At 40.9% G+C, this 27,952-nt stretch overlaps 1 protein-coding gene across 4 annotated transcripts; it reads left to right on the forward strand.

The window, feature by feature from the left end:
• The first annotated feature begins 176 nt into the window (after nucleotides 1-176).
• On the forward strand, nucleotides 177-27,880 carry mpv17 (mitochondrial inner membrane protein MPV17). Of its 4 annotated transcripts, none has more exons than XM_079525807.1 (8): nucleotides 177-446; nucleotides 1,386-1,463; nucleotides 12,901-13,016; nucleotides 15,193-15,285; nucleotides 16,552-16,647; nucleotides 26,314-26,346; nucleotides 26,451-26,503; nucleotides 26,883-27,869. In XM_079525807.1, the coding sequence occupies exons 2-8, from the start codon at nucleotides 1,391-1,393 to the stop codon at nucleotides 26,950-26,952; spliced, it is 534 nt and encodes a 177-aa protein (XP_079381933.1). In that variant the 5' UTR covers nucleotides 177-446; nucleotides 1,386-1,390; the 3' UTR covers nucleotides 26,953-27,869. The 4 variants fall into 4 exon arrangements, with proteins under 4 accessions (XP_079381933.1, XP_079381932.1, XP_079381935.1 ...); XM_079525806.1 differs by having other exon boundaries at nucleotides 1,390-1,463; nucleotides 26,883-27,866; XM_079525808.1 differs by lacking the exon at nucleotides 177-446 and adding an exon at nucleotides 1,054-1,080 and having other exon boundaries at nucleotides 26,883-27,870.
• The last annotated feature ends 72 nt before the right edge of the window (nucleotides 27,881-27,952 follow it).

The raw sequence follows: 27,952 nt of genomic DNA on the forward strand, positions 1-27,952 counted from the left end.
TCAAAATACAAATATACAAATTCTTATAAAATGTAATCATTGTGGAATGTTTGAACTGGTTCTGTAACTTGCAGACGCCAATGTAAATTGTGTATTTGACTTTGGACACTAGAGGGCAATGATAAGTAATTATACTTCGGATGTTTACGGTGGAAGTGACGTTATGATCAGTAGAATTGGTACTTTTTGCCTTAATTTAACTGCTAGACAGCCCTTCAAAGAGACATTCAATCACCGGTGGAACACATATTTTCAAACTAACGTTTTGTTATTTTATTAAGCACGGGAACCTTTGCACGGTACATTTGTCAAATTCATCATCTCCCGGGAGTACACTGCCTTGCAGAAAGAGCTGTCCGACGGGAAATATTCACGGCAAGAAATAACCTACATTCCTGTCATTGGAATCGTTGGAGCCCAGGAGGGAACAGAACAGAAGCAGGCATGTGTGTGATTATTTGCTACAATGTAGCAGTTTCTCTGTGTAATAAAGTAGGCTTCGATCCTCTATCGCCTGTTTCATTCAGTGTAGCATCATGTATAAACACGAGAATAAAGTAATTTATGCACAGTTACACACTGAGTGATCAATGTAGCAGCCTTCCAAGTCGGTTGTCATAACTTGTCGAATAAATAGTAAAGGGTTGATGTTGAACTTTATACTGTATCTATATCTTCACCGTTTAGTCACGTTGGAAGACACTATGCCTTCAGTCTGCTTCATCAATCCTAGAACTGACACATTTTTAATCCTGCTGCTAGCACTCATGATGTAACGTTGCATAAACCTAATTTAACCTATAATTTATTTAGAATAGCGCACTTTTACTTCGTTTGGCCGTGGGTGACAGGCTGAGAGTTTTCATTTTTAGCGTCACTTCAGGGCAGGCCTCAGCCCCTGACTTTTTATCTAATTAATTGTTCTCTAATTGAGAGCGTTGTGGAGACAGAGGCAGCTGCCTAGTGTGATTGACCTAACGGGATCCAGCCTTGGGGGGGAGGGGGGGTGGTGAGTACATACTTAGCCACTACTAACCAATATAGTTCTGTTCAGTTCTGTTTTGAACTCAAATGATTGATGTAATTATAAACTGAAATGCTATTTCTACCATAGATATTCATGCTTTTAAATCAATATAATGTTTTATGATATGTATCTTTATAGTCAATATAGCTAATTTAAATGTTGTACTTTTTAAGGAATATTTCTCTCAACATGCTAAATATTCTTTCTATATTTTCTGCGAGCACAGTTTCCTCGGGAACTGCTTTTTCTAGTTGAACCCAGAAATTGGTACACATGGATAAATTAACACCTGGGCGGGCTTTACTGTGCATTTTATTTAAGCTATTGATTGACCTACATAAGCTTGTATTTCATGCAGGTAGAATGGCAGGCCTGTGGAGATCCTACCAGGTCTTGATGACCAAGTATCCATGGTCTGTCCAGATAGTGACTGCCGGTAAGAAAAACATTGATTGATTGATTTTTTTTCCACCCTAAAACATGATCATCAGGTCTTGTTATATATATATATTGTTATATGAGGAGGTATATATATTTTTTGAGTGGTGTAAACCACTCCTACAACTGGCTTTGTTAGTGCAGAAAAAATGAGCATGGTTGCTATGTTCACCCTGTTCACCCGGGTGTGATTTCATTACGTCAGACACAACTGGCTTTGTTAGTGCATAAAAAATGAGCATGGTTGCTATGTTCACCCTGTTCACCCGGGTGTGATTTCATTACGTCAGACATGATTTCATTACGTCAGACAGGCTATATTACACCACTCAGTGTACAGTATTTGTTAAAATGTTGTTTTTATGTGGGCCCACCAGTTCATGAAGTATGCCTGGTTTGCCTGGTGGGTGTTGATGGGTGGTGATCCACCTGAACTGAAGCCACACCCACAGCTGTAGTTGTATGATAAAGGGGGAGGGGTTAGGGGAGGGGCTGATAGTGTGATGTCACTATATTACTGTTTATTTCATTGGCCCGTTTGACTGTCAAGGGTTCAGCCCAAGGGGCCAGTGAGGCTATTCAACGTTGAAGCTCTCCTCCCTAGTGGTAGGAGGAGGGACTACAGGCGGACCCGTGGATTCATGACCGGGAAACCCCGTGCAGCTGGGCTTTAACATTGAGCGCTCGGTTGCACTTCCGCATTTGACCACCAAAATTTGGTGGTCAAATGCGGAAGTAGACGTTCTGAGACGGTACTTCCGGCAGTCTTCCGGGTGCTTCAAAACGCCACTGAGCAACTTCCACTGACATGAATAGCTGGGGGGGCGGAGCTTCGCGCCAGTTCAGTCTCTATCCTTTTATATACTCTATGGTTCAGCCCAAGTGAGGCCAGTGAGGCTTTCCAACGTTGAAGCACTGGGCCCTAGTGGTAAGAGGAGGGACTGCAGGCGGACCCGTGGAAGTATGATTGGGAAACCCCGTGCAGCTGGGCTTTAATGTTGAGCGCGTTTGCACTTCCGCATTTTGGGCACCAAATTTTGGTGCCCAAATCGAAAAAAAGGCGGAAGTGGAAGGCTCTTCCGGGTGCTTCAAAACGCCACTGAGCAACTTCCACTGACATGAATAGCGGGGGGGGGGGGGGCGGAGCTTCGCGCCAGATCAGTCTCTATCCTTTTATATACCCTAAATACAAAGTTAATACACCATTGCACATAAAAACGACTCCAAGGTGTCTAATGAAGTACTGTCACCTCATAGACACATGACAAACTGGAAAAATACAAAAATTGTGGCACTCCCTCTTTTATTTAACACTTTGCAAAAAGTTTGACTTTTTTACTGGGGCCAGCTTTGAATTGCAGGCAGCCACCTTACCTATAGGTGCTCTTCAAGAGCGGTTTTGAAGGAGAGTAGGGATTCGTGCTAATATTCAAGAGAGACATCACTGTAGTAGAGATACATTAATTTAAAAGAAAATCTGTAATAACACCATGGAGGCAAGATGGAAAAACAGATGAATAGGGCTTGTGAGGTAAGCAACCCCAGAGATAGCTTTATTGAATGGCTGCATTATAGGCCTATTGGTTTATCTCAGAAAATACATTCATCATTTAATCTTTGGGTTCATAATGTACACGAAGTCTCCTACACACTCATGCCCCAGTACAATATTGACGACGGTTTGTGCCAAGGCTCTTCGCCAGGTCGAACTCTGAGTTAAAATGAACACAGGCTTTGACTGTGTACCATGTCCTGTAGAGTGAGTGACAGTGGAGTGAGAAAGTAGTCCATGTAACCTAAATTTCATGAAAGAAAGTTTCATAAATCTGTCAGTAGTCCATGTCATAAATCTGTCAAAGCTGACAAGCTCACACTTAAACAATGACACTATATTTAACTGGTGTCTTATCTATTCATTGACTTGTTGTAGAACAGTAGTAGTGTCTGAGCCTAGGTTACTCCTCATAACCATTAAGTGTAATATCATTCCATAATCACTAGATGGCGCCAGTAGGCAGTGTTTTGACTATCCTTCTGTACTGTAGATCTATTTGGTCTGGTGTATACCCTGTGAAAATAAGCTGATAATGTATGCCGGTATACCACTTAGTGTAAACACATTCCTGAGGTGGAGAACCCATATTTAAGCTTTTTGACACAGACAGGAGAAGAACACTCTTCATTAACCATATACTTTAGTGAATATAATGCCAATTCATGCAGTGCTGGGGGTAGACTGCTGAACGTCAAAATGCCTTCCAGTGGCCAATTGATCAGCAGATATACAACTCTGCACATCCCAGACTCTTCTCCCTAAATTCTGGCTCCCAAACTGTGTAAGGAACTCTCAATTGCAGTTAGAACTGCAGACTCACTCACTCCCAATCTTCAGCCTTAATCTAAAGACTCCACTTTATCCCGACCCGTAGCGCTTGCCCTAACCATGACGACCTTGCAGGCTTATGCAAAGGCTAAAACGTACATTTTAGCCTTTGCTTATCAAAATGTTGGATAGCATGTTATAATGTTATATAGATAACAGATTCATTAGACCTGGCATCCTATAGTCACTATAGGATGCCAGGTCTACAAATGAATCTGTTATCTGTCTATATAACGTGTACAGCTCCTTCTCAAAAAAATCACACTCACACAAAAAAATCACAAAAATCACACTTTCGCGTCACAAAACGGCTAGTCCAGGCGTCTCCCGTGTTTTTAAACAGGTGGAAATTACGCTAGTGTACGGCTTCAACTTGTAGCGTTGGCAAAAAAAACGGAAACGCGTTGCCGACGCTACAAGTTGATGCCACAAAAAACATATATTCTACATTCATTGCACATAGTGAAATATTCAAAACCTATTTTGTTTCTTCATTTTTTCAAAATATTAGAATATTACGTGGGTGGTTGGGTGTGGTGTCTCTCATCTTCCCCTTGTGTTTCTCTTGCTTACTGTAAATCACTCTGGATTATGAGCGTCTGCTCAATGCCTAGTAAATTTAATTGTATACAAAGACTTCCAGTTTACATTTCTAGTGCCCAGTTATCTCCAGAGCCCACTTCGTTTCGGTCAAAGTTCACCTACATACACACCCGAAGTCCTGTTGTGGATGCAAAAAATAACTTGCACGTATGCACGCACTTGAGATACAATTGCTACATAAATGCACCATTTACCATTCAGGTATTTACTATAAATTGTATTGCCTTCCTGAGAATTTGTAGTAGGTGCCCCAGCTTGTGTGAATGGACAATTCCCTATAGATCTTGTCACTGGAATTGTGTTGCTAGGGAACAGCTTGTGGGTCCGAGTTTATTTTCTGTCAGCCTCTGATATTCACAAACAATGCACCAGGAAATAAACTTGGACCCATTTGGAATGTTTATGATGGGGAGTGTGAAAAGGTCTGCTGGTGCTGGAGTCGCGACAAGAATTCATCAATTCAAGGTCTAACATTTCTTCTAGACTATATACACTCTTTAAGACCATGAGTTCATACAGAGTCTGTACGAGCAGTCATAGCGTTTATTGTGCATAAGGTTCTGAATACGAACCTTATGCACAATGCGTTCTGAAAATCAGACCACTTGAAGCTATATTGTTTGTAACAGGCTCCAGCAAGCTGCTAAATATTAGTGTAATAAATATGACCCAACTGTCTACCATTATGAGATTACTCATGCTTTTGTGATGTTTTTATTTTTATTTTTCTGTAAAGACAAAGTTCCGCTTTGGGACAATAAAATTTACCCTTTCCTCTTACCAACTCCAATGAGTCATCACCATTGTTTTGGACTTGTAATTGATGGAGAGGAGAGTGGGCAGGAAAACAAAATTAGACACACAATTGGTATAGAAGGGAAGTATGGTGGAGGGGTAGTGCTTCCAGAATGTATGCTGTGTGTGTGTGTGTGTGTGTGTGTGTGTGAGAGGGAGAGAAGAGAGCAAGTATAGTATTCAAGAAATGCGTCTAGAGGCAGGAATCTTAAGAGGCATATCCGCCACCGTATTGCCACACATGGTTGTGTGATTCATTGATAATGGGATATGGGCCATTTCATATTTGGATATAGACTAAAGATAATTGCAATGGGTGAACTACACTGTAAAATCCTGACTGGTGGCTTTTTTTGAGTGTGAAAATGGTCTCGTAAGGATGGTTTGAAATGCACATGAATGACCAGGATTTAAATATGTACACGCTGCACTGCTGCAGTGCCATAAAAAGGAATAGTAAACAGGGAATGGCTTTGTGTAAAGAAGTGTTTGTGAATTAACAAATGAATGTGCGTGAGAATCAATGTGGAAAATAAGCGAGACGAGGCATGTTAGGATACAGTAATGTGTTTCTCCAATACTGCAGCTTTAGTTTCCATGTAGTTCTTCTACACCTGGTGCTACCAGTCACTCTTCTTTCATTAGCTTAATGCTCAAGATGCTCTGCCAGCCCAATCCCTTTACATTGATGCACTGACCCAGAATGTGATAGTACTTTAATTATATCTGGCCTGTGTTTGTCCCCTGTTGACATTCTGTGTCCGTCCAGTCAAGGTGTCTTTTAGAAAGGTGCTTCTCACACTGTGTGTGTGTGTGTGTGTGTGTGTGTGTGTGTGTGTGTGTGTGTGTGTGTGTGTGTGTGTGTGTGTGTGTGTGTGTGTGTGTGTGTGTGTGTGTGTGTGTGTGTGTGTGTGTGTGTGTGTGTGTGTGTGTGTGTGTGTGTGTGTGTTGACCATAAAATGAGTATTCTCTTACCTCTTAAGACACTTCTATCCATGCACTTGACTTTACAGCCAGTGGAACGTGTCAGACTATGAATCACACATGAAATACATGTTTATTGTCTCTCAAGGTCCACGGTTGACTTTTGCTCGGCCATACAAAGGTGTTTTACTTGTGCATGTGCCTGCTTTCTGTTGCCCTAACCCGCCCTTATTATATGTCCCCTGACATTTTCAGGAAAGGTTATATTCTTAACCAGTGTTTTATTAACAGTGGTGCACAGGATGAAGATGACGGCATCTCCGTACTGCCACCAGCCAATGACTTAAAAGTATACCACCAAAGGCAGATGTTTTTTCACATTGGTTCCATAGACGTAATTCGTCATGTGAATTTCTGCAAAAATATCTGCAAAAATAAAATAGAAATAGGTAGACTTAAGTCTGACCTAGCCATTTGCACTTGGAGTTCAAGTCCAATCCGACTGATTTGCATAATGTACAACTGTCTAAATATAGATATTGATATAGGTGTCAATATAATGTACATCATTTTCTATCACTAGAGATATGAGCATACATCTATCATCAGTGAATGGATATACTAGGCCTATATAATGCATAACCATTGTAATCAAGGATACGTCATGAACAAATTAAAGGTGTTCTGCATACAGATAATTAGTCAATGGCAGTTACAGTTTCCCAAAATAAACTTTGAACGCATTTTTTAAATGGAGCCATTATTCTACGCTATTTAGGCACTCAATCCTTCATGAATGGATATACCCCTATGTACTGTATATTAAGTTGATGTGTGTGTTTTGGACAGGCTTTGTTTGGATAAATAACTTGGATGATAAGGAGGTTCTTCTGCTGCAGCAACACATTCATGACAGATTACACCCCTTTAGAAATGTACATACTGTACAGAATACTACACTTTCATTTTACACAAGCGGAGGATCACTGAGACATTTTCTTTCCTTCTGTGAGGCTGGCACTGTGCAATTAAGGAGGTTGTAGTCTAAGAAAATGCTTAGCCTACATAAAAGAAAAACAATACATTGATTGACAACACTACTTTATTCCCTGAGTGGTAGGCCTACTGTACATTACGATGATTATCTTCAGTGCTCGCTTAGTCATTAGTAGAGGAGCCAATCAATCAGATTTTGATGCCCGTGATTTTGGAATGTTAATTTTTGGAGACAGGTATATCTTGATTCTTGGGGTTCCCAGAATACCAAAAAAACATGTCTCCAATTTTTTCTGTTGGGTTTTGCATGTGTAATTAGCATAATTAGCTAATGAATTGCCAAAAACGGAAATGGCAATAACTTTGCTTCTAGGTAACTTATAAAGGTGATCTAAGAGTCTAAGTCCATGTTTGTGATGTCCAGAAATTCATCTGTTACCATTGTGAAGTCATACAACCTTTCCTAATTAGCATAATTAGCATAAATTATGCAAAAACGACGTTAAAATCAGGAAATTGCTGCATTTTTCACATTTAGCTGACTTAGAGAGATGATCTGAAACTCTTATTGACTACTTGAGTAGTTGTACATGTCCAGAAATTCCTATCCTGCCATAAGTAAATCATGCAACCTTTTGTCATTAGTATAATCTGCATAGATGATTTATTAATTAGTCTGGAAGTAGGAAATTACCCGTTTTGCTTTTAATAGATTGATAAAAGTTATCTAACAGTCTGTTTCTGTTTGTATATCCATAAATTAAACTCTTGCAATTAAGTCATGCAACTGTGCAAATCAAGCTAATCATAGTTATTGAAAACACCTGAATGGTGCTGCTTGGACACATCATCAGTGACTAACCGAGGATAAGGTGTTTCTGGTCTGCATTAAACCGTAGTAAATTGTATAAATCTGAATTACGGAGTGGATACAGGAAATATTTCTCACTGTTGGTACCACTGCAAGACAGGCCACTTCTCATCTAAATACAGGTAAGCTACTTTACAATTTTACTAGGAAATAATTTTCTGTTTGGGTGTGTCATGTGTTCTCAGTTTCTAGTCCTAATGAAGGTATCATAGACTGAAACGTTGATGATAATATTATTATATTACATATATAATTATTCCTTTTTTTGCAAGTTGACAGTGTGTGGAATCACATGACAACAGTTCAAGCCCTGTTTGACCTCTATATGGAAGAATTATTCAGAGAGTATCCAAGCCTGAAGGGTCCATGTACAGAGTCGGCACAGCTGGTTGACAAAAGCTGTATTGAACACATTCATCAAGACGTGTTAAAGGAGCAGCAGGCCATGCTAGCTACCCTAGAGTCCAACAAAGTCCTGGAGGCCATGGCAGAGTTTGACAAGAAAAAGGAAGCGAACATTCCCCTCTTCAAGTTTGTGCGGCGCTACATGAAGATGGTGTTACTGATATACACTTTCATACGTGCTACCCGTGATGGACTCTGGGAACTTCATCTTTCTTCCCTCGATGAGCTATGCAAATACTTCTTTGCTCATGACAAGCAGAAGTATGCCCGGTTGGTTCCAGTCTACCTTGCAGAAATGAAGGCCCTGCAGACCACAGATCCAGAGATCTACCAAGAATTTATGGATGGTAATTTCACTGTCAATAAGAATAAGATACCATTCTGTGCCATTGGGGTGGATCATGCACTTGAGCACATCAATCGCATCATGAAGGTCACTGGAGGCCTTGTGGGCATTACTCAGAATGCCAGTGCTAGGGATAGGTTCTTCCTGACAGCACCAGAGCTGAGTAGACTTGCTGAAGAAGCACACCAGATGGCAGGCACACAAACATCTACACGAAAGGAGCACCATGACTTGTCCATGGCTGTCTGGACAAGGCAGGGAAAGTATGTCCTTCGATTGAAGCATGTGATCAAGTCATCTTTGAATCCTCTAACTTATGATGGCAAAGACCTACCCAATATCATCACAAAAGTTGTGATGCCACCCCACGTGGAGAAAGATGTATGCAGCCAAGACGAAATTGGCCAGCAGAAATATGTTGCTTTTGTGAAAGAGCGCATTAACAAAAATGAAGTCAGTGTCTGGGCCAGAATGAAAAAGGTTCAACTGAAGATGTGGAAGAGTGCAGGAAAAGTAGTGAAGCACAAGCTCGCTGACCAGGTGGTGGAATTGAAGGATGACAGGTCACTGTTTGCTCGAATGCTGATTGTTGCTCGATCACGGTCAGAGATCAACCTCAAAGAAGCCATTGGCCAGCACGAGTTCACTGCCAAACCACGTGCCCTCTTTACAGTGACTGGTGACCTTCGGCCCTGCACAGACAAGAGCAAGCTCATGACCATTCTGGAGGAGCTGCCGAATGAGAAGAGGACTGGTGACGTTGAGGTTGACGAGGAGCTGCAGAATGAGAAGAGGACTGGTGACGTTGGTGTTGATCAGCAACCACAGAGTGCTGCCACTGACAGTTGTCCCGTGCCAGCTAAGAGTGTAACTGTCATAGATGGAATGGCATTGGTACAGGAAATGGGAAAGCCACCATGGATCAAGACGTGTTCCCAGTGGGCTGACCACTTCATAGCCAAACTGGACACGAAGACCAAAGAACATAGTGAGATCCATGTAGTATTTGACCGCTATGACATTGCATCTTCACTGAAGGAGGCCACACGTAAGCGACGTCAGGGTGGCAAGCCCCCTACCACTTATCATGTGGAAGACAACACACCGATAGGGAAGGTATCAGAAAAACAGTTCTTGTCAGGTATCAGCACCAAAGATGAGCTGACTGTCTATCTTGCTAAGAAAGCCCTCCAACACTTCCAGGGGAGACCCAACGTTTTTATAATCACGTCAAGGCAGGATGTCAACTCAAATTCTATTGATGTAAAACATCTCCACAGCTCACAGGAAGAGGCTGACACAAGGATAATCCTGCACAGCCTGGATGCTGTCCAAAGAGGGGCAACACAACTCTACATTGAGTCCCCTGACACTGATGTCTTTGTTCTTGCAATCCGACGGTACCATCAGCTGTGCAAGGACACCTATTTCATCACCGGAGTGGGGAACAAAAAACGTGTCATCTCACTGGAGCCAGTAGTGCAGGCACTGGGTAAAACGATGACTTCAGCCTTACCAGGGTTCCATGCCTTCTCTGGAGCTGACCAGACAGGCCATTTTGCTGGAAAGGGAAAGTTAACCTGTTGGCAAGCCCTGAAAAGGTGTCCTGTGGAGGTGGTATCTGCATTTGCCACTTTAGGAGCTACAAAAAAGCTCAGTTCTGACACAGAAAAAAAGATTGAAGCATTTGTTTGCCAGCTGTACGAGCCCGGTACAAATCTTGTGGATGTTGGTGAGCTCAGGTGGAGGTTATTCACCAAGAAACAATTAGAAGCCGAGAAGCTGCCACCTACACAAGGAGCATTACATCAAGCCATTGCCCGTGCACATTATCAGGCAATGGTATGGGATCAGGACCACGTACCCAACCCACAGATGCCACCAGCAACTCAATATGGATGGGAGGCTGAGGGAGATCAACTGGTGCCAGTCACAACATGGGATCCCCCAGCCCCAGGCACCATTACCCAACTGGTCAAATGCGGCTGCAAGAAATCACAGTGCATGTCACATTGTTCTTGTCGATCCCAACATTTGAACTGCTCTGAGATGTGCATGTGTGGGGCAGATGAAGAGGTGTGTGGTAATGTAAGTAAGGCACATCTGTTGGGGATTGACTCAGATGACGATGACGAAGATGGAGACCCTTCAATTTAAATGCAAAACTTTCTGTAAATATTAGAATAAACAATGTGATAATTCTGTGACCATTTCTCATATTGTGAATTATTTTATATGAGGGATATATATATGCAAATTACACTAATAAGGAAAGGTTGCATATCCTAGTTATGGAAAGAGAATATTTTCTAGACATGCAAACATACTTACACTGTCTGTAAGATCACGTTCATTAATTAACTTAAAGCAAAGAAATATAGCTATTTCTTGTTTCGGTGTGATTATTACATGATTATTACATAGACAAAAGGTTGCATGATTTATTTATAGGATGATAATAATTCCTGGACTTGTAAACATACACTTAGAGTCTGTGAGAAGCTTTAAAAGTTCATTAAAAGTAAAAAAATGCAGCAATTTGCTGATTTTCACCTGTTTTGTGCATAATTTATGCTAATTATGCTAATTAGGAAAGGTTGTATGACTTCACAATGGTAACAGATGAATTTCTGGACATCACAAACATGGACTTAGACTCTTAGATCACCTTTATAAGTTACCTAGAAGCAAGGTTATTGCCATTTTCAGTTTTTGGCAATTATATAGCTAATTATGCTAATTAAACATGCTAAACCCGACAAAAAAAATTGGAGACATGTTGTTTTGGCATTCTGGTAACCTCAAGAATTAAGATATACATGTCTCCAAAAATTAACATTCCGAAATCACGGAAACTGATAGGCTCCCCTACTACATCATAGATACTGTAGATGTAACCAAACAGCCCCAACCTGATAGTCTATCAATTGATTGTTGATCAAATATGAAGTCGTAATTTTCATTAACGGTTTAGGATTATGTTCATGTAATGTGACAACTCAGAAAATTGTCAAATTCTGTACAAATGAATGTGGACATTACACCAGTGGATATACAACGCTCACAACGCGACGCGTTGTGAGCTTGTAGATGGCTATTTGAAGATGTTTTTTCCCACTATTAACTCATTCCAAGGACGTCTTTGGACGTGTTTTTTTTATCAGAGGCACTCACTGCCAATCACGTTTTGGCAGCATTCAGGCTTGGGCCCCCTTGACATCTTGTCAAAATTGGAGTATACAACTTCTGCAGAGACTACTGTGAACCCACCCGTCTTAAACGTGAATGCTCTCTAAATACTAAAGAAATATCTGCGCTGGATTTGTGTCTGCGCCATTGTGTTTTTGCCCTCAAACTGTTTTTCTTTTGCCCCCCTTCACACACACAGGTGAGAAGGGTAAGAGATATTTACTACAGTACAATTCCAGCAGAGTGAGAGAAAACATCTCATCCTTCAGAATGTATATGAAGTAAAAACTTCTGCCACCTGTTCAGTTTGTTAGACACTGGAGAAATTGAAGCAGCTGTGTCTGTGTCTTGCCATACAGCCCAGTCAAGTTGTCACTGGCAGTACTGGCACGCAATATATCGATAATATTGATAGTGTGATCTGCGATTAGATATAAACTGGAATTCTGCCTAGCCCTACTGGCAGCAGTAATGAGGAAGTCATGTCCAATTTATTCCTCCGCTCTCCTGTAAGGGAAGGCACTTCCTCAGTATCCCAGCCAGTTCACCTGCTGTTCTTCCATCCCATTGAACACAATTTGGCTCTCCTCAGTGAAGAAACCCCCATCCATGCATTGGCAGGTGCATGGGCTTGATTTGCCCACTAAGCATTGGGCACACAATGTAATACAAGGTGATGAAATGCCACTAATCATAATTCTCTTTCTGCCTTTGTTTCTTGCTCTCGCTTCTGTTACCACGTCCTTATCCTTCAATGTTCTCTACTTTTGTTCGTTTCTTTGGGTTTTTTTTTATGTATTCAAATTTAATTTAAATTTAAATTTCATCTTTTGTGTAAAGAACTTTGTATTGCCTTTTTTTGGAATATGCTATATACAAATAAACTCGCCTTGCCTTCACAATCCCCCCTCTCTCTCCTCCAGGGTCATTAGTGGGTGTTGGTGATGTCATTTCCCAGCAGCTGATTGAGAGGAAGGGATTGGCCAATCACAGTATTCAGCGGACAGCCAAGATGATGAGTATAGGTTTTTTCTTTGTGGTGAGTCACTCCACTCGGCTCCTCTCCCCTATTCGTTGGTGGTGTCTACATTATAACCATATGAGTTATAATCTGGTATAGAAACAATATATTTTGAATTTTCATGAGTTACATTTAAGTAACTTCGTGACTCACAGTGCTTAATACTGGTATAGCCAACTCAGAAAATTAGAAACAGCTTTATTGCCAGATACATTTAGTAGCCTATTAGGAAACTGAAAACAAGATGATCCATAAAGACTACTAAAGTGCTAACAGAGTCGCCACAGTGGCCTTTCTCTTTGGCACCTTGTGTGACCAGTGTAAACAGCTCTTTGATACATGCTACTGTACCTCCAATAAGTACCAGTCCTACTGTAAATTCAAAAACACATTTCCACTATTAAAACGATCTTTTTTTGCTTGGCTTTTTTAATTTGAAGCCAAATAAAAAGGTTGTATTCAGAATATATTGGTTTATTGACTCGGGACTCAGGAGTCGTGTGACAATGAGCAGGTTTTGATATCCCAGAATCTTTAACTGTAATTGGTGAGTGAGAGGGGCCTATTTAAAAGAAAAACATACATATATTCTAAACACGACAACCAATCAACCCCAATTGACGGGTCTCTATAGTCTATCCACCTTTTTCCCCCGCCAAGGTACTGGGGCTTCCTTCAGGCAGTGTTGCCATCTCTGCTTATTATAAGTAACCTTTGACTTGTTTTTTCTGTAAAGTCACTTGCATATAAATGATTGGTTGCTGCCTGGTTGATGTTTTTTTAGGCTTGATTCTAAAGTGTACAGTAGTTGCTTATTTGGGCTTGCTTCCTAATGTTGTTTAAACCAGTGGTTCCCACATTTCTTCACGTCAAGGAACTCCAGATTAATATGTAATTGTCCACAGACATCCATCTGAAAATATTTTGTGCCTTTTTTATTAAAATGTTTAAAAAATATTCAAAATATTTCAATTTATTCTCAATGTGTTTTTAAATAACAGATGTACAACCTCACAATCTGTCGCTGTGCTTGTTTTCACATACCTGGCCACTTGTTTCTCTTGCAAAAGAAAGAGAAAGAGGAACTTATGCACACACAAATGCAAAGACTTATGGGTTACAGGAAAAAGGTGGTATAATGGACTTCCAAAAGCTTCTGCCTATAAAGGCACAACAAATGCAAAATGTTCACCGCATGTCATAAAAGCAATCGCCCCCTAGCTTCTGACAGTTGTGAAATCCACAACTTACTTAGTCCTGGGCAACCTAGCCTGGCGGAGATATTCACTCCGTGGCGCACCCCATGGAGTGAGTTATTTCTAAACCCATTTAATCTATTATCAAGTTTTGACGTCACAGCGTCTCAATGAAAGTGTATTTATATTTTCCTAATCGTCTGGAGCGAGTTATTTCTAAACCCATTCTGGATGTTTTGACACCAGCAGAAGTCAGTCTCACCTAGCAAAATGCCATGTTTCTTTTTTTATATCTATTATCAAGTTTTGACGTCACAGCGTCTCAATGAAAGTGTATTTATATTTTCCTAATCGTCTTACATCACAACAACAGGCTATTGTTATTGTCCAAGGTTCCATAGATAGACAACATGTCAACATTTGTCCTGGAAACTAAGCTCCGCTGCCACAAACAAGAAGCCTCAGGCTCACAATATTCTATTTTTATTTATTTGTTGTTGTTTTTGTTGTTGTTTGTTTCATGTTCATGTTTCTCTTGTTCATAATCTTACTGTTTATTTCTTACCATTGAAATTCATTGATTTTAGTGAGATTTGTGTATTTTCTGTAACTGGAGTTTTCAGGCTGAGCTGCCAAACTAAACCACATCCCTACTTGTGCTCACAGTATGATCACAGTTGGGCTTATACTTATAGAGGCATGCATGCATAAAGTGAGTGTCAAATCGAGTAGCAAAGTGATTTTAACGTAGTTTAACGTTGTTTACGTCAGATAGGACTTTCTGTTTGGATATATGGACTGTCAAGGCCAGAAAGTAGTTTTTTGCCACTCGGTAGGCGTTCCCGCATAACTTCCGCTTCCGGGTATGATGATGATGTCACACGCATGCGCCCTCTATAGTTTGTAGATCAGCCTTTTCTGGTAAGTATAAATCAGGCATTATGCATTGTTGTGAGGTTGTTTTCCTCTGACTTATACGAGAGTCTTTCCCACACCAGGGTCCAGTGATAGGAGGCTGGTACAAGGTCCTGGACAAACTAGTCGTTGGAGGCACGAAGACTGCTGCCATGAAGAAAATGCTTGTTGACCAGGTGAGACATCTGAGTTGTCATTGACCAGATTGACATGACAGACATTTTGCTATTGTAGATTTGAACTGTAACACACCTTCATTCTGTATGTGTACAAAACTACTTCTGAGCCTTATACACCTTTTGGAAACTCAGGACTACAGTTATGCACAGAGCCTATTGTCCACTTGCGTGATGCAGTGGTGTGCGGCTGAACACGCAGGATGTTAAGAGGACAATGAGTCTTGCATGTTGCCCTCTGCCATTGGGCAGATTACATCTCGTCTGGAGAAGAGAGCAGGTTTCTCTCAGCTTTCTCCCATCTCCAGAATGTGATGTATGATGATGTATTATGATAAGAGCGCCCCTCACTTAACACGAGTGTGGGTTACATGTACAAATGTGCCTTATTTTCAGGTACAATAGAAAGATTTGGAATTGTTGTATAATTACAAAGACTAAATATGACCATAATAATCCTCATAGCCATGTTATTCTCTAATAGCACAGAGGTTTGTGCAACATCTCACATTGTGTGTAAATTAACACAATCCCCACCAATAAACGTAATTAATTGATTAGTCTCGGCAAGCGGCAATACACGTAAATTATGTTAATTCAGTTTTATACATGTTTTGATCTAGTCGAAAGGCTACTCACATTAGCTTTGGATGGCTATCTGTTGTTAGCCATACCACTGGACTGCGCCATCTTGGTTTGCGCGTGCACCCACGCTTTCAGTCGCTTTTATCTCCAATTCTCAGTCCCAGACGGCATTTCTGGTCAAAACAACGCTTTTTGCACGGAGCATAGTGGTCGCTCTAATGGCGCCGGCCTGTACTTCTCATCGGCTAGCGAGAGATCAAAACCTAATCCGACAACACACACACACCATTATGTTAACATCCGGTTCCGATCGCAGTGTTTTGTTTCTTCAAAATAAGGGTTGAACGGGGGGAAATCCTGGCATATAGTAATCATCTTTAATTCATTGTGATGGGGATTGTATTAAAACAACCTGACAATTCCAGTTTGTTTCCATGCATTCATGTAGGCAGAACTACACATAATGTATGCAAACACAAATAGCCTACACACTACACTGAAAAATCGAAACGTCACTTTTTACCTGCACCCTGTTAATAAAGTAAGCGCCTAAATTGTCTGAGCTGCTCCAGTGCTGCCTCCTCTCACAAATACACACTAATGTGAGTATAGATACTGTAGTGTACATATTTAACACTGAGGATAAATAAACATTGAGCATTTTACTGTGTGTTTGTGTAGGTGTGTTTTGCGCCCTGTTTCCTGGGGGGCTTCCTGTGTATCTCTGGAGCTCTGAACGGACTGACACTGGAAGACAATGTTGCAAAGCTGAAGAGGGTGGGATGTCTTTGTTATATCACTCTTGTCATATTGTGTATTTATTTGAATTCATACAAAGCTTTATAAACAAGCAGTACTGAGAAACATTTGTCATTACGTACATGACCACTGAAAACCTACTTATATATTTAGTAGACCCCATGGTCTTCTCCTTTTTTTCTCTGTTACACAAAATTGCAGAATATAGCTGATCTACAAGCTCAACATCGGCTGTTTTTGTTTTTGTTGAACGTTTGCCCCAGTTCATCCTACTATAAATGCACCACGTCTCTGTACGTGTGTATGTCTGTATTCCACGTAACTCGAGAACCGTTTGACCTACCGACTTCAAATTTCACACACACGTCCCACACCACCACAGGGAGTGCAGTGCCTGGCCTTACGTCGTTGGGATACACCGTTGTCCAGAAACACCACAAAAGGCTCTGCCAGTGGACCTAATGAGCCTGTTGAATTCCCAGCCTCTGCCTCTGCCAATTGATTGCCATGGCAACCCCACACCTGCCATTTGATATTTGATTACTTAACCAGTCCACTTTTCACAGTCACTTTACTCACTTTAGTGGGGTCGTATCTGATACTTCCGTGACCGCGGAGAGAAAAGGTCCGTTCCTCAGTGGATTTATCATCTATGAAGGTTAAAAAACAAATTGAGCCCCCATGTAAATCTCAAAAATGCGGGGGAAATTCATGAGAGCCCCAAATCCATATGGCCACCATCAACAACCTGTTAAGGCACAATAAGGCAATAACCTTCATAGATGATAAATCCACTGAGAAATGAACCTTTGCTCTCCGCAGTCACGGAAGTATCGGATACGACTCCACTACTTTGCACTCTTCAGACACAGGCAGACAGACATACTGTATACAGAGATCTCCATATGGGACACAGACGTTTAAAACGGGTGCTATGACAATGGGTATTGCATACTAGGTTCCCAACTTGCATCGTTCCACAACTTGCTGTGGCCACCGGGCACAGGTCTAGTGTGGTTAATTCCAGGATGAAAGTACATGATTGTGAATATTGTATTATATTGCCTGCTTGATCCTAAGGTACAGTATGCACATCTCAGTATTCTAAAAGTAGTTGGTTTTTAATCACTTATGCATGGTGGTAAATGTTATCTGTTTTTGTATAGGAAATAGTTTTAAATTATTTTAAAATAATAGGCTTTTCTTGTCTACAAACTCAAGATTGTGGTGCAAACAGGCTGGTATGCTTTGGTGATTGAATGGCACCAATTGACACAAAATGGAAATCTTTGGCCCCTCAGATATTTGTAAGACCAGCCCAGTAGTAAGCTCCTGGGGCATAACACAGTGGTTCTCAAACTGGGATCTAGGGACCCTCTGGTTTGAGTGGTTTCCTTGATGGGGTTCCAAATGGACTGTTACTCTGAGAGTTATGGGGGTCCTTGAAATGACAAAGTTTGAGAACTACTGGTATGTATCTGTGGGAGGCATCTGGCTTGGGACATGTGCTGTCACTAATGAAGCAATAGGCCTTTCCCCCAGGAGACTGTCCTCTTTCTCTCAACCAGCTCATACGTACATAGGAAACCACCTGACCCATGTCTTTCTGTCTTCATTATTATTAGAAACCATTTCCTGTGATGGATGGATGGAGGGAGAGAGATGGGACTGTGGAAATGGCAATCTTGTGTGTGTGTGTGTGTGTGTGTTATTTTGATGCCCATTAGTGGCGTCAACTTTGGCTGTTCAGACTTGGGTCCCCTCGTTAATTGTTGTCAGGCTCTGGGTAGCTGGCAGGGCCGGTGTAACAGTGTCTTGGCTGGCTGTAATCGTGGGTAGCTGGCAGGGCCGGTGTAACAGTGTCTTGGCTGGCTGTAATCGTGGGTAGCTGCTGCCGTTATGTCTGAGGTGGAATGCTAACATCATCTGCTTTGCTCTGGCAGTGATCTAGAGCTATTGTCACAGAGCCCATAGGGAGACCGGTTCGCCTGCCCAAAAAGAGTTGATCTACAAGCTAACAGTGCATCGCAATGTGATGTCAAACTCTTAATAGAAACAACTACAACATATCCTGATATCAGGAATTTTGATAGACGTAAACCGACCAATATTATGATACTTGGACAGACAATAGACCTACTGTACTGTATATATGCATTGCATGACAAGTGCTCATGAAGATAATGTCAGTTAAAGTATGTAATTAAGATTCCTATTCATTAAGCTTACTGGAGTTATTGGTTGGCGATGGTAATTCTTTAATTGTCAGTTATATTGTGAAATAATAAAAACCTGGGAAGAGCACATCACCCAAATTCTGTTGGGTATAAATGGACTACCACTTAATTAAAAGGTAATTTTAAGTGTTTTGACTGTAATCTATCTTTTGTTTTCAAATGAGTGATGTAGATAGATAGATATTAAGTAATAGAATAGTCACAAGTTGTCAGTCTGATCACAAAAGCTGGTTATTGAGTTTGAGTTCAGCGTGACTGAAAGTTTGATCCCAGAGAATAGAATGCTAGAATAAAAACACACCTGCGATTTTAGCTAAAAAAAACACTTGATCATCTGCTCCAGTGAACAAATAGCCAGCTAATGTACATGCTTTCATGTTTTTTTCCATCCAATGCATCTACTGTGTAAATGTAGTCAAAGTCACACCCAGTTACTTTACTACTGTATGTAGTACCTACTACCTTTAATGTAAAAACATACACCAGAAGTTGATTTGAAATCTTTACTGATTTAAATGCAAAAAAATAACAAATACATTAATGGAACAATGTTTTTAAGGGTAAAGTCGATTTGAAATCTTTCAAATCAAGTGCAAAAAAATAACAAATAGGTTAATTCAAGTGCAATAAAAGAACAAATAAGTTAATGGCACAACGTTGTTAAGGGTAAAGAATAATTAAATCATTCCAGTACTCCTTCCCTTTGATAGCGATCCCACCTGTCCCTTAGTTCGTCCAAGGTGGCGCCTCGTTTAACCTCCATGCACTTGATCTCTTCATTGTCGAAATGCACATAAACCTTCAGGTCGACACCTGGGAGCAGAAGCTGGAGCATGGATTTGTTCTGGATGTTGTAGTCGGACAGGAAGCGGATATTTTCCAGTCGCTCGCCACGGAAAGCGAGCTTCTGAATGTTAATGGGGATCTCCCATTCCACCTTGAGTTTGGACTTGAGATGCTCAATGGTGTCATTTGGCTCGACCTCCAGGGTGATCTGCGTTTGGCAGGTTGTCGTCTTTACAAAGATCTGCATGGTTGCACCTTAGATTACACACACAAAAGAAACTTTTTCAGAGGCCAGGAAAAAAAATATTTAACTGACTAAACCGGTATCTATGAATCGTCTGATACCTGTGCTATTCAGTACAGGTGACAATCATCTCTAGAACATGGTTTTTCAACGTCTGGTTCAGGGCCCATCAAGGGTATAAATGGACTGTTATGGGCCTATGTTTTTTTGGGGGGTTTTTTACCCCAATCTACACTGTACAATTCTCAGAGTTACAGACCCGCAAGGGTCCATTTGGACTCCCTGGTGGTCCTTGATCCTGACGTTGAGAACCAGTGATCGAGAAGGGAATTGCCGTATATAAACCAACTTGAAGTCAATGCCTGTCATACACAATGTTGTAATGAAAACTGAGCATCATTTAAGAAGTGTATTATTGTAACTTACCTGAACATGCAGTGAATATCAGCAACAGGTACTGTTGTTGTGTGTCTCTGGGCTGTGTTGTGGTGACGACACCCAATACGCTGGAGATGGAGATGGTGGTTTCTGTTTAACATATTTGCCATTATGTCAGAATGCAATAGGCCTACCAGATGATTGACTAAATATCAATGTAGTCATAATCACCCCATACAAACTTTTTCATTCAACCCATTAAAAACAGGATCTGTGTCATTGTTCGATTAGAATGATGTACGAGCTCACACTGATTTAGAAGGCATTTGTAGAATCAGCCTCAGGTCTTAATGGGTTAACTTCCCCAATGGAGCTAAAACCACTATTTTGTATTAAATTAATAATTCATTCATTCATTAACAATTGCTATAATGTCGATGTAAAAACATTAGTGAAACTAAAAAAGAAGTTAATGTTGGATCCCCATCTACAGTGGAATCTGAGCTTTAGAATTCACTTTTAAAACCCCTTTTACAGTAGGGACTCATTCAGTCTGAACAGAGCTATGCATAAAGAATACACTTACAGCAGTTAGCTTAAGCAGGCCTCTAAATATGAGACTAGTAGTAGTGTACATAAATCGAAAATATAAACAAAGGCAGGCAATTAGCCCAATGAGGCTAGCATGAAAGTTAGCATTAGCATAGTTAGTAGTTACATAAGAACTTCAAGCATAGCTAGCATTGTTATTAGCTTAGCCTTAGTTTAGCACCATGTAATGGTTAGCACTGATCACCAATAAAGTAAACATCACTGCAAATCAATACAATAAGCTACTATTTGTCCACTGTCCACAATAGTTTGGAAACATGATTAAAATAATTTGAATTATTGTTATCTAATTATTAGGTAAATGCTTTAATTATAATCCAAACTTTACCAACTATTTTCAAACTCACCTCTCATTCAGTGCACTCTCTACCTCTGAAGCTTTGTGTTAAGGACCAGCTAACCATAAAGCTGCCCTGAGCTATGCCAATACCTAATAAACAATCTTTCTCTATGATCTGTAAATGTTAAATGTTAAATGTTAAAACTCACTATAGCCTAATGTATTTTTTTTTCTTTTTCCAATTCTTGATTTAATAACACCGCTAGATACTGCTGTGGAAACGTCAGAATAGATTAACCATTTATTGCAACAAATAGAATACTGTTAGATTTGGGCGTTAAGGCCTGGGCCGTGGCTCAGCGGTCCAGGCACCTTGGCTGGTAATCCAGTCTGGCAGTGTGCCGTGGGTTCGACTCCCGATCCCGACGGCCTTCACTGCATGTCATTCCCCATTTCCTGTGAGCCTACTGTCTATCCCTCCATAAAAAAATTAAAAAAATGATTTGGTGTTAAAGACTCCACTTATGGGAGTATGTTCTCTGAATTTTGTCTAAGCAGCAAGCTAAGCAAAATCAGGGAATGTTACACCTTCCATTTGAATAGATTTATAGTAAGTCCACTTTTCACAGTCAGTTTGCACTCTTCAGACATTCTCTACATAACTACATTCTCCACAGATGTTTACCACGGCACAAGGACTTTCCACAACTGCCAAGGCCAAGCCCACCCATATGCCCATATATAGGCATGCCCATATACTGATAACATCATTGAGGGGAATAAAAGGGACATGGCCAGACAGATATAGAGATCTCCATATATGGGCACAAAACGGACAACAGACAGACAGACGGTTAAAGCGGGTGCTATGACAACGGGTGTAATGTATTCCCTTTTTTCATTGTTAAGTAGGCCGGTGCCCAACGGCACAGGTCTAGTCTTAGTAAGCAAAACACACCTGTGCAGGAAAGCCGTTTCGCTCTACAAATTATTTATTTTTGTCTCCACCAAGCCAAAGGCATGGGGAGAGAGTATGTTTGGTGACAGTGGCTCAGGGATTTAGAGTTACCGGATGGGAACCGCAAGGTTCCCAGTTAGTGTCGAAGTGTCCTTGAGCAAGACTCTGAACCCCTAATTGCTCCCGATGTACAGGTTGGTGCCTTGCATGGTTTCCTCCGGCATCGGTGTGTGAATGTGTGAATGTAATGCACAATCTCTGTAAAGCGCCTTGGATAAAGGCACTATTACCATTTACTCCATCCGTGTGTCCGTCCGTGTGTGTGTGTGTGTGTGTGTGTGTGTGTGCGCGCGCGTCCGTCCATCCGTCTGTTACCAGCTAATCTCCGGCACCGTTAACCCGGTCGATGCCAAATTTTGCACACACACTCCCTGGATGCCAACGATGAACCTCTGCCCCAAAATTTCCAGAACGGCCTGTTATAGCGCCACCAGGAAAAAAAACACATTTCTTTGCTATTACACCTCCAGATTCTGTCCAAAAATTCCGCAAATCGTTCCACACTATCTCTATAGTCATGTGTTCAAGATGGATCTGTCCGATATCTCATATTCCATCATAATTGGCTAACATTGGCTTTCAACGCTTGCAGGATTGGCCCGTTTTGAACAAAAAGCCTCAAATCATGAACGCAGCGTGCAATTTACGTGAAATCTTTCACAGACTTTCCTACTAGGCTGAGGAATATATCCCACCCTTTTCACATTGGCCTGTTATAGCACCACCAAAAGGTGGATCTTTGTAAAACACATTTTTGGAACAAAATGCCTCAAATCATCCAATTGCCATCCAAGGCGTAAGAAGAAATGGCACCCTTTTCACATTGGCCTATAGAGGGTATGCGTGTGACATCATCATCATACCTGGAAGTTATGCAGGAACACCTACTGAGTGGTAAAAACTACTTTCTGGCCTTGACAGCACATATATCCAAACAGAAAAGTCCTATTTGATTGTATTAAATGACGTTAAACGATGTTAAACTCACTTTTCCACTCACTTTGCCACTCGATTTGCCACTCGATTTGCCATTCACTTTATGCATGCACATACCCTCTATTATAGCGCCACCAGGAGGCCACATCCTGACCTGCCCTGGTGGAGACTTGTGCCCCGAGGGGCACTTTATCTAGTTATTAATAGTTTTTTTTCATTATAAATTATTTATGAGTTTAGAGATCATTTTGTGAGTCCAGCCCACAGCAGTTTGCAATTGGCATCGAGCCTCTAACGTCAAATAATTGTGCACCCCCCACCCACCCCCGCTAGTGAAAAGGCCAAGGGCATGCAGTGTGCCTGATGGAGACCATACCAATTAATTACTTGGCTTTTTATAGAATCCACCCAAGACTGTGTGTTGTGATTAAGATCCCAATAGATGAGACACACCTTTTCAGGGGTAATCTTTTTTTTTCTTTGTAATCATTGCCTCAAATTGATGCTCAACTTGCTTGCTTTACCTACCATGTAAAATATTATTTCTAACACCTCATTTATACTTGGTTGTATGGCATGTGCGTCTAAATAATAGAAACATCTAAAATACATACAAAAATATGGGATATCATTAATTTCAAAATACAATCAAAATTATCCTCTAAAAGTAATCTAATTCTCTGTAATTTGATATAAAACTACAAGGTACTGAGACCCAATATATGATCTCCAAAGAGTAGGAATAATTAATAAGGATAAGGATCACCACACAGTAAAATCCTTAGTGTTACGGGTCCATTTGGTTCCATTTGTACACTGTTGGGGGTTCAATTATCCCTGACAATTTTACAGTGCAGCAGCAATTTCAGCTCAGGTGGCATTGTACCTTGTTTGCTCATAATTATAAAAACAGTTACGCCCCAGCAAACAAACACCAGCAGCAAGAAAATAAACCCAAACCCATTGGAACATTGACTTTGTGTTTATATGTCAAGACACGTTGAGCTGACCTTTAAGTCGATAAAAGAGGACATTTTGTGAGTTAGGATCAGTTTATGTAGGTTGTGTTTGTCTCGTTTATTTGTCTCTTTGTGCGTGTTTGAATTTGGATTAAGGTACTGGAAAATGATTAAATTCATGTTTTATTTAATCAATGCATGTAAATGTTATAATTTGACAAAAATGTGACATGCCCTTCCAAGCATCTCAAAAATAGCCGTACACTGTAGCATAGCAATGCATTTTGCAAGCACGTGTAACTTTTTAATTGAATGGTTTCTTTATTGAGGTGTGTGTATAATAGTACAGGGCATATATGTTATGTCTATGAGGCATAAAGCTTACTGATCCATAACTTCAAAGGTGAAATGGTATTGTAGGTGTTAAATTACTACCCTGCCAACCCTGCCAGTGTAAGAAGAAAAGACTGTAGTTGCGAACGCAGTGATTGCGAACGCAGTGAGCATTTACTATGAGACCCAGCAGATCATGTCTGTCTGTGTGTGTGTCACGCTGTAACACCACCCGCCCGCCACCAGAGGGCGCAGCTGTATCACACACAAAAACACACACATGCACGCACACACGCATGCACGTGCATCGCATGCACGTGCATCGCACGCACGCACGCACGCAAAAAAAAAACTTTAAAAAATAAATAAATAAAAATAAAATAAAAATCACACCCGTGTGAACTGAGTGGTGTAAGGTCTTATATAGCCTGTCTGACGTAATGAAATCACACCCGGGTGAACAGGGTGAACATAGCAACCATGCTCATTTTTTCTGCACAGACTAACAAAGCCAGTTGTAGGAGTGGTTTACACCACTCAAAAATTAAGAGGAATAAAAAGCTCTGTGTGTATGTGTATGTGTGTCAGACTGCCACAACAGCTGCGTTCGCTTCCCGCGTTCACGCGTCTTACTTGTGTTCATATCACACACATAGCGCCCCTTAAAAAGTGAGGGCAGAAAATGTAAGACGCCAGTTGTGATATTCCCGGAATGTGATGATGTATAAGAGCGCCCCTCACTTCACACGAGAGATGATTTTTTTCTCCCCAATTTAGTCATTATGCCAATTGATTGCTCCCACACGTCGGCACTGCTGTTATATCCTACGGGCTCACCTGCCAGTGAGGAGCCCCCACCAGGAGGACATAGAGCCTTTGTCCTACTCCGCCCAACACACTCCCCACTGACAGTTGCCGCCCCAGCCCGTAGGACTACGTGCAATGACAATAATTATCACCTACCCCATCTGACTTCCATCCCGCAAACTGCGAGCACGAACCAATTGTGTTTGACGCCCAATGAAGACGGTTGCGCCAAGGTGCATTCGAACCCACGACTTCTGTGGTGGTGGACAGGCACTTTATCACTGTGCCACCAGAGCACGCTTCTTACCCTAATATGGACCTGTGAGGGTTTTACCATGTTTTCAAGTTGAGGAAGCAGCCAGTTCGTAGGGGTTCTAGATAGGACTAGGAGTGGTGCATGGAGCCCCCGTTCCTCCCTCCATGGCCTTTTAATAAATCATAAGACTGGTGCTTGGAAGACGGTAGTGGTGACATCGGAGACTAACAGCTGATACCCAGAAGACAGGTGGGTGACAGTTTAAATGCCACAGGAGAATGGATGTGAGTGTAGGACAAGAGGACAGATGACGCACAGTAATCAATTAAAATCTTTCGATACATGCCCATCAATTGTGTTGTGGTTAAGACAAGCATTTCTGGGAGCACACATATGGCCCAATTTCCGTCAGTGCCTTACCTCTTATCCTTAATGGTTAATGTGGTTAAACGCTAACGTGACATGGATGCGTTCCAGGTCTCAATGGATTAAACTTCTTTGCCTTTTTTACTATTTTGAAAAACATTTTTTGAGGGGGCGCCAGCCTCTCCTACATCCAGCTTTTAGTTACCGTCCACAAACTTCGTGTTAAACAAACATTAAATTCCCATTGACAATGAATGGAGAATTCTACGTCAGTGTCTGAGCAAATATGCATATTGTCTATTTTACGTCATGATTATGTACAGATGATAAGAGCGCCCCTCACTTCACACGGGTGTGATCTTTAATAGTTAAAATAGCCAATTTACAATGTCACAACGTGTCGATGTAGATCGGCTAGTTGAACAATTTTAACTTATGATGCAAATTATTGATCATTTCTCTGTCTTTACAGGACTACACCGATGCCTTGATCGCAAACTACTATGTAAGCTTTCCATATCATCATATCATTGATTCTCACTTTGATATCTGCATATCTTTTAATGAATTAATGAAATACACAATATAGACATTCTGTTTGTCTTTCAGCTATGGCCACCAGTCCAGATTGCCAACTTTTATTTCATTCCACTGCAACACAGGTAAGGTTCTACAAGCTGACTACCAGCATAGTGTCAATGTGCTCTATCAAACAATGCAAACAAATACATATGAATCCGTTTTTTTATGTCATCTAAAACATTTTAGCTATACAATGTTGCGTTTTTGCAAAGCATTTGGCATTTAAGCATCATATAAAATGGTTTTCGGTGCAGAATTTTAACAACTTTAAATCTTTCATACCAATGAAAACCCTGATTTGATACTGCCACCACTGCATTATAGGATAAAACAAAAAAAATAAAACTATGTGTTCTTTCTCTAGTTTAGGAGAAGGTCTATATGACACAATAATACTGTACATGTGATCTAATCTCAACCCAAGCACACCCTTCAAACATAAGACTCCTCTGTTTGCAGATTGGCTGTGGTCCAGATCGTGGCCATAGCCTGGAATTCCTACCTATCCTGGAAGGCCAATAAGATGTGAAGGCCCAGTCGAGTCAAGCGTCTCCCTACCTCACACCTTCACCGCAGTCGGTGTTGAAGATGATATTGATCATTTTTTACACTCACTTGTAGTGTGATATGGACTGTTCTGCTCTGAAGATAGCCCACTTAGGTTTATTAATTATTTCCAGCGTAGAAAACTGACGAATCACTCATAAAAGGTCAGGGATAAGTGTTTGTACATTCATGACAAATTCACACTTGAGAGACTCAAATTTGCATTGCAGAAAATATGGATTTGGCACTGGAAAGCACACTTAACGTTGTAATTGTTGCATATTCCTGTATATTACAATATATTGTAATAATGTTGACTCTTGGAGGTTTTTTACATTAAAAACTCATTTCCACCTTTTAATAAATCATAGACTGGTGCTTGGAAGACAGTGACATCGGAGAGAACCCCAGAAGACAAGGTGGTTCAAATGCCACAGGAGAATGGATGAGTGGGAATGGAGTGTGGGACAAGTGTTGTCACAGTAATCAATTGTAATCTTTCGATATATGCCCATCAATTGTGTTTTGGTTAAGACACTAACTATTCTGGGAGCACACTAGCCTGGCTAATAAGCCAGACTTATTTTTGCCAACGGCTGATTCACGTCTGGCTTATTAGCCAGGCTAGGAGCACACACACTCCTAAGGAGTGATTCCCACCAGACCCATCTTTCTGTGCCTCTCTTCTGTCGCCCCTCTCAGCTTTCTCAGGATTTGGCACTGGAAAGCACCATTACTACAATTATTTTTGTTAAAGTTGCAAACAGTATTGCAGTATAACCTTTTAATTGTTTACATATTACAATATTGGAAACTATTTACTTTTTGAAATATTGAGGTTTTTAATATTAAAACTCATCCCAGCATCATGTGTTTTTCTTATTACTTTCATATTGCAGTGAGCTTGGTCACAAAGCTGTCAGCAAATTGAACTAGCATCTTCCCACAGAAAACATTAGAGGACTGACAAATAGATTGAAATT

This window comes from Electrona antarctica (assembly GCF_951216825.1).
Source record: "Electrona antarctica genome assembly, chromosome: 17".
Taxonomy (NCBI): Eukaryota; Metazoa; Chordata; class Actinopteri; order Myctophiformes; family Myctophidae; genus Electrona; species Electrona antarctica.

Excerpts from the sequence above, each read along its gene's own strand:
- mpv17 (XM_079525807.1), top strand. The coding sequence starts at position 1,391 with ATGGCAGGCCTGTGGAGATCCTACCAGGTCTTGATGACCAAGTATCCA. Across the intron at positions 13,017-15,192 it reads GTATAGGTTTTTTCTTTGTG|GGTCCAGTGATAGGAGGCTG; the intron begins GTGAGTCACTCC and ends TTCCCACACCAG. Across the intron at positions 26,347-26,450 it reads CCTTGATCGCAAACTACTAT|CTATGGCCACCAGTCCAGAT; the intron begins GTAAGCTTTCCA and ends TTTGTCTTTCAG.